The following is a 7,030-nucleotide window of genomic DNA, read 5'->3' on the forward strand; positions in this document are numbered from 1 at the left end:
TTTGAGTGAAGCTGGGGGTAGGGGGTCCAGGAAAGGTTCTGATTCGAGTTCTGAAGGACACAGGGAGAAGACGGCTAGTAACAAGCTGCATAGATTGATGGAGCCCTTCCTTTGTGTCCACTTTGCACCAGAGGGGCAGCAGAGAAGTTGATGAGGAGGGGCTCCTGCTCACCCTCTTAGGCCTCTCCTTCTGAGAGACTCCTGTCTCTCCAGGTCAGAAGTCCTGGTAATGGGGCCATCAGCCCCAGCCCGCTGCCCCTTCTGGTCTGTCATGGGCCCCAGGAGACTGGACTCTTCATGACTCTCACCAGCATTTACATACACCAGCTTTATTGAAGTAGCAGGTGCTGTTAAATCAGCTACAGAAATACTTCCTCAGGCACAGCCCTGCCCCCATTACCCACCCACAGTCTCGCCAGCCAGCCCAGGGCCAGCAAACTCCCACCCTACCCTGGCTATAAATTGTTCCCAAGGCTTGTCCAGTCCTATTTTTTGCAGCTCTAACCAGGCTCCAGTGAGAGGATAGGGTCTCAGAGGCTGTTCTTGATGGTTTTACAGGATTTCCATCCTTCTATGGATATGACAACACTCTGTAAGGCTTCCTTAAACTGTGAGAAGTTGCTTTCCTCAGTAGTACAGTTCTTGGGTGATTTTGTTGGCTAAATAAGAAAAACATATTTAAGTCATATTTTTAGCCGAAAAAAATAAAATCACACTCTCTTCTACAAGCCACAAGGGTCCTATAATAAGCCCTCCACCTCCTAGGAGATAACTTTGGCAGGCCCTCCCCATCTATCTTAGGGACATACTGGGGACCATCTGGTGATAGTGGAGTACAGGGTCTGAGGCCCACCTGTAGCCGTGGGGTGAGAGCCAACAAAGTGTGGGCAGTCCCACAGAGGTCCAGGACAGGGACTCAAGGACAAGCAGGGTGGGAGCACACAGGGGCCTCTGTAAGCAGGGGGCACACTCAGGGAAAACCTCCATCATTTCCCAAGAACGTACTCCCCTAAACCACTATCCATCCATACACAGTGGATTCCCAGTGGGGCTTATCAGCCCAGAAAGAGCCCCAGGCATGGCATGGCAAACCAAAACTCCCTTGGACAGGCTGCCCAGCTGGGGTTGGCACCGAGCAGCCCTTCCCGCTCCCCAGACTGATTACACAACAGCCCTGCTCTGACCTTGGACCTGCTCCACACTGACCCCTGTGTGTGGGGTCTTGGCAGAGGGCATCACAGAAACCTCTGAAACAACCCCTAAATCCCTACCTCCCAACCCCCAGCCCCTGTCAGTGAGTGCACCTTTTTTTGGATCAGAAAGTAGTATGTAAGGCTTTACGTGTGGCAAGTGGGGGCCATAAGAAGCCCTTTGTCCCACTGGGTCCCTGGCTATGGCAGCCTAACTTTCCTCTAAGAGCAAATAGTAACTTACTTTCAGCTTTGGGCAGATTCTGGTGAGTTCTTCCATGTCCTTACAAACCTTTTTTATGTGAAGGTCATGCTTGTAAGATTTCGTAAGTTCCTTCAGGGTGGAGATGAAGTCTTTTGTAAACTCACCATAGCAGGGCTCCTGAAACGGGGTGAAGGGCAGGGGGTTGGTAGTAGTGTACAGTTGAACCCCAGCCTCATCCAGCGCTGGTCACCCTGGCTAGATGGAGCCCTGAACTCAAATTCAGGCCCTACCCTGATTGTCCCGCAGGTGTCCCACAGGTGCAGTGGTGTCTAGTCTCTCCCTAGACCCAGGGCTAATCTGGGAAAAGCCTAGAACCTGGGCCACTGATTCATCTGTTGACTGGGCTAGAGGCCCCAAACTCTAACTCTTTTTTCCCCCCTGATTCCTCACTCCAGTGTCTTTTGTTCTTATCTCTCTGATGGGTACTGACTGGGGTGATGATCCCTTTCAAATGTGGTCAGAAAGGTCCATGTGGCAAGAGCACCTTACCTCACTGGTGTTCTGGGGCCTTTTGAAGGAACCCTGAAAGCAGGAGAAATCGATCAGAAACACAAAGGGCCACTGAGAGCAAAGTGATGTTTGATGAAGACCCAGACTTACGTTGTATATAATGTTGTCAGCCGAAAGTTCTTTCTGAATTTCAGCACAGACTGCCGTGTGATTGTCGTAGGCAGACACGTTGGCTGTCATCATGGAGGCGCAGTGGTTTTCTGATCCCCAGAGTGCACAAGCCAGGAACACGTACAGGTACATGGTAGGACTGGAGGGTAGCTCCACGCTGATCTGAGCCCTGAGCTTGGCAGCATTTCTGTGGAGAAGGGTACCTATATAAGTGAGTCTAAGGAAATGCTAAGTCTCTTATCAGTAATCACTGGCTTACGTGGAAGACAGAGAGGACCTTATCGCTGGGCAAAATGTGCTTTTCATGCATTTTCTATGACCACAGCACACTTCATGGATTCTTGTCTTTGCTGAAAATCACGCTTGCTCTAATAATTTTTATTTGTAATCAAATTTTGAGTCATGACCTCGCTGCCTGCCTGTTGGGACAGGTCTGTGGCCAGGACCCGCGCTGTCTACAGGTGCAGGCCAGAGCAGAGAGAGTGAGTGGGGTGGAGAGAGAGCAAGACGGGCAACAGCCGCACCAAGCCAGCTTCCTCAGGCCCACCTGTCCAGGAGAAAGCTGGCCTTGCTGTCCTGTCTGCCTGACACTCGAGGACACACCCACTTCCTCATAGTCCCCAGGAGGGACACCGGAAACAGGTTCCCGAACACAGCCTCCAACTAGGCAGGCAAAGCAAGAGAAGAACAGAGCACTGCTATTTCTTGGCCTGGAGGCCTTGGGTTTTAGAGGAACGCCCCTGGTTAGATGCAAAAGTTCATGTAAAAAGAAAAGCCAGCTCACAAAAATGTCACACTAGAGCCATGTCCTGACAAATTCTGAATATACATTCTGACTCTCACAGATTAGGATCACTCATTTGGGGGAGAGTTTGGTAAATATGCTGGGCCCTGACCCTGTGGTTTGTCTTTTTGTTTCCCTCTGAACAGGTAATCTGTCTACTGATTCCCCTTGGGAGTGGCTGAGGCCCTGAGTGTGAGGATCAGGGTGTGGCCACAGGGCCAGGCCTCCGCGGGACACAGGTGTTTTGCCTCACTCTAGGGCAGACCCATTCAGCCAATGACCAACCACGCCCCAGGAACTCCCAAGCCTTCTCAGAAAGTAGGATGCCCTCGTACCAGAGCAAAGTTCCCACTGACCAGGCGCCTTGAACTTCCGAGGGAAGCCAAAAACCTCTTTCTGCAGTGGGAGCCCTTGACTATCCAGCAAAGTACATCTGGGTGTGCAGGTGCAGCACCCAGGCCAACTCTTACCTCCCCTCTGCTCTGTCAGGGCTGCCCCTGCTGGAGCACCCTGCCCCGTCCCCAACCTGGTGGCTCCTCTTCCCCTCACCCCTTGCCCTGTGGGGAGGAGCACACCATCAACATTTGCTCATGGTCAAGAACAAACTGGAAACTGCACAAATAAGAACGGGCTTTTAATAATTTATTATTATGGCAAAACATCTTGAATAAATAGAGAGTATGATCTTAAATAAATAAATAAATAAATATTAAAATACATAAATATATAAATAAATATTACTGATCCCTGCCAATGTAAAACTTTCCCTGTTCCCTATATACCAAGCTGGTAACAAGGGCAGCATGGCCCAGAGCAAGACCGTGCCCCACCACCCACCCCGGCCCTGGCTCGCCCTGTGGTCCCTCGAAGGTGAAGATCCTGAGTTTCAGCAGTCCGTGGGTAGGAGGGCAGTTGTTGGGGAACTACACCCTCAGGGCTGGCTCCTGGTTGAACCGGCCTCTGTTGTTTCTGGCTGCCAGCAGTCAAAGGGGATGTTAAACAGAAATTCCTTCAGGTTTTCTTTGAAACTTCTGAAGGTGATAGTCTGGGTTGCACAGGGAGTTTCCTTAAAAACAAAACAAAACAAAACTTTTACGTTCAGGTGTGAATGGGTAATGTGTAGGAAACACCAGTGTGTCTCTGCACTGTCTTCTGGAACTCAGAGGCCAGAAGGCCCATTTGGAGCCCGCCTGCTGACCTGGGTCAGATGACAAGCTTGCCACCATGTGTCACCCAAAGGATGCACAACTTTGCCAGTGGCAGCCACGGCCAAGAGCCTGACAACACGCCAGCCCGAAGCTGTGCTGGGCTGTGTGGTTGGGCTGGTATCTCTTCGTTCTCAGGCCAGCAACCCAGAAGGGGCAGGAGTCCAATCTGAATGTGACCCCCTCCTTGCTCCCATGCAATTAGGCACCTCACAAGGGGCCATGGAGGTGGCACTTGGGCCCCGGAATATACCCTAGACCTTGGGCAGGACCTGAGTTTCCTTGGGTTTGCCTCACCTCTGACCTCACTGATGATAATAAGGACAGAAGCGGCTCCCTCTGGGGAGTGTATAGGCCCCTGGAGCTCCATGGCTTTAACTCCTACTAGAGATGAAAATGGGCAGGGCTGCTCACTCTCTAGAGGGGCAAATCTGTTAACACAGAACCCCTTTGGAGTCCTGAACAGCTACAGCCAAAGGTCCCTCCTTATCCACTCCTCCACCGTCCTAGACCAAGACCTTCCAGCTTGGGACCCTGACGTGGGCACTCACCGGGGTTTCGAGGCAGTGCTTCTTGTAGTGGTTGGCCATCAGGTTTAAGGGTTGCTTGAGGCTCATGAGGCTGCCCCGCAGGCCCTCACTGTACAGCCGTAGGCGCGTCTGTAGGCATGTCGGCTCCTGTGGGAAATGTCCGTTTCCTGGTAAGTAGTGGACAAGTGCCCTCTGGTGGGCACATAACACTCTCCCCGTCACTCTTTCCTGTTCTCAGCCCTGTCCCCCAAGAGTAGGACTTGGGAGGGGCACAGGATGATGCCGGGTTCAGTCATACACACTGCTCTGTCCGTGCCAACATGGCTCAGGCCACCCCCAGCCAGCACAGCCACATTCCCTGGCATCTTGAGAGGGTCCCAGGCCCCAGGAAAGGAGGTCACTAACCCCCACCATTTGGGGAGAAGGTAGCAGGGTGGGGCATCCTGCTATGTGAACAGGCTTGTTCCTGAAATCTCTCTGTGCCCCTCTGTAGCCAACATGCTGTCTCCACAGGGCTTAGTCTCATGAGTGCCCCAAGCCCACAGCTCCCGCCTACCCACCTGTCCCCTGGTAACCCCTGGCCCCTTGAATGCTAGGTCTGTCCGTGGCTGCTCAGCTAATGGAGTTCACGTGACTGCCACAGGGGCAAGGCCGGTGGCCTCCTGAGAGCCCCTCGTGGCAGCCAGCTGACTGGAGAGAAAGTGGACTGACCACCCTGTGAGAGTCCCTCTGAAATGGAGCCACCCCCAACGTAGAGGGGAAGGTGTGTTGGAGAGAAACATCTTACCTGGCGGTCAAACATTCCAGAGACGACTTTTACTGGTTCATTCTGTAGAAAAGAAAAATACCATTTTATTAAGCTGACAGGCAGGGCCAGTCCAGGCCAGCAAGGTGGCCCAGGGACAGCCTGCACTCCCTCACTCACCATCATAGCAGTCTCATCACTACTTTTGTTCAGAAGGCTCAGGGCCTCTTGGATGGCATCCACGTGCCGAGAGGGTCGAGTGACAGGTCTGGGTAAGCTGGTGGGTGCAGAGATGCTGCAGACCACAGTGCCCAGGAAAAGCAGGTTCTGCAGCCACATCCTCCTGAGGACTTTAGCCTTTCTCTCTGAGTACTGGGCTACTGGCAAAAGAGCTTTTATATACACAGTTAGAGGAAATGATTAATGGTGACCACAAAACGCCAGGGAGGCGGGGGAACTACCTGACCTGTGGAATCTCCTGGCCCTTATCACACATGGGAACGGTGAGCCTTTCCTCCAGGTGGTCAGGCTCAGGGGTTTTTGTTAATGAGCCCTTCCAAGAATTGGCAGAGCATCCGCCTGCCTCCTTGAGCACTCTCCAACCCTCCCTGGGTAGTCTGGCCAATGAGACTGCCCCCTCCCTCTGAGGGGCCTCCGGGCACAGCTTGGACTTCCTGGCCTGGAGTGGCCAGGGCGGGGCCTGGGAGATACTGAATTGAGCTCCTACGCCCAGGCTCTCCACCCTGTCTCAAATCCCAAGAAGCCTTTGGGCTGGCTGTGCCCACCCTGGGGCCTATTTCAACCAACACTCTCCTCCTCCTAGATCCCTCTCCTCTGGCCATAGTGAGAGATCTGAGTGGGAAGAAGACCCTCACGGGCCTGCATCACTGTTCATCCAGGCAGAATCCAGCCAAATGGTATAGTTCCTGGGACAGCTCCCAGCAAGGATCCAGAGTAGTCAGCAAGCTCTGCCCAGCCAGGGACCTCTGCCCCCCAGCCCCTGCGAGCAGGGAGAATGACAGATGTGTTCACATGACACCCATCTGGCAAGATAGCAGAGTGTTCCTTCATGGTAAGATCCCATGTGACAGCAACAGTCCCAGTTTTCACAGCTGCGTTCAACCCCCAAGCTGCAGAGGTGTTTGGGGCTGAGTTCAAGTTCTGGCTCCAGTACCACTTTATTACGTGACTCTAGGCTCTGAGCTATGTGAGCCTCACCTCCCTCGGCATTCTGACTGCTATCTGAGATAGGCACTGCGTTCCTACACGTAGTCCCTGGCAGGGGTCAGGGGACAGCAGCTTCTCAAACTTTAGTTTTTGCTTGGCCCCTACCTCAGCTCAGCTCCAGCTCCAGAGGCCTCTCTGTGGAACAGGAACTGCTTCTGAAAAAGCCACAGGCTCTTGAGGGGCTGACAAGTGTTTGATTTTCACAATGGAGTTTGGAGAGGACAGCACGAGTTTGTGTTTGCTGCCCCATGCTCGGAGTTTTATGGCTGTAGGGGTATGGTGCCTACGTGTACATTTCTGAGTGTCTGTGTGCTGGCGTGATTGGATGTTTTACATGAGGTATACCCATGTGAGTCCCTGTGCCTCTGCAGGTGGCCCTCTGAAATGGAGAAGCTCCCCACACTGGGTGTGAGGTTTTTGGCCTCAGATTTTGTCTAGTTTGATGGGGTAGGACACAAGTGAT

At 52.8% G+C, this 7,030-nt stretch overlaps 1 protein-coding gene across 1 annotated transcript; it reads right to left on the reverse strand.

Annotated features, from left to right (window-relative positions):
- Positions 1 to 3,791: 3,791 nt before the first annotated feature.
- CSF2 (colony stimulating factor 2) lies at positions 3,792 to 5,679 on the reverse strand. The gene is made up of 4 exons (XM_046001029.1): positions 5,521 to 5,679; positions 5,383 to 5,424; positions 4,617 to 4,742; positions 3,792 to 3,926 (listed from the first exon to the last, which is right to left on the reverse strand). Exons 1-4 carry the CDS (start codon positions 5,677 to 5,679, stop codon positions 3,792 to 3,794), a joined length of 462 nt encoding a protein of 153 aa, XP_045856985.1.
- Positions 5,680 to 7,030: the final 1,351 nt, after the last annotated feature.

The sequence above is a fragment of the Meles meles genome, chromosome 3 (genome assembly GCF_922984935.1).
Source record: "Meles meles chromosome 3, mMelMel3.1 paternal haplotype, whole genome shotgun sequence".
In the NCBI taxonomy this organism is placed as follows: domain Eukaryota; kingdom Metazoa; phylum Chordata; class Mammalia; order Carnivora; family Mustelidae; genus Meles; species Meles meles.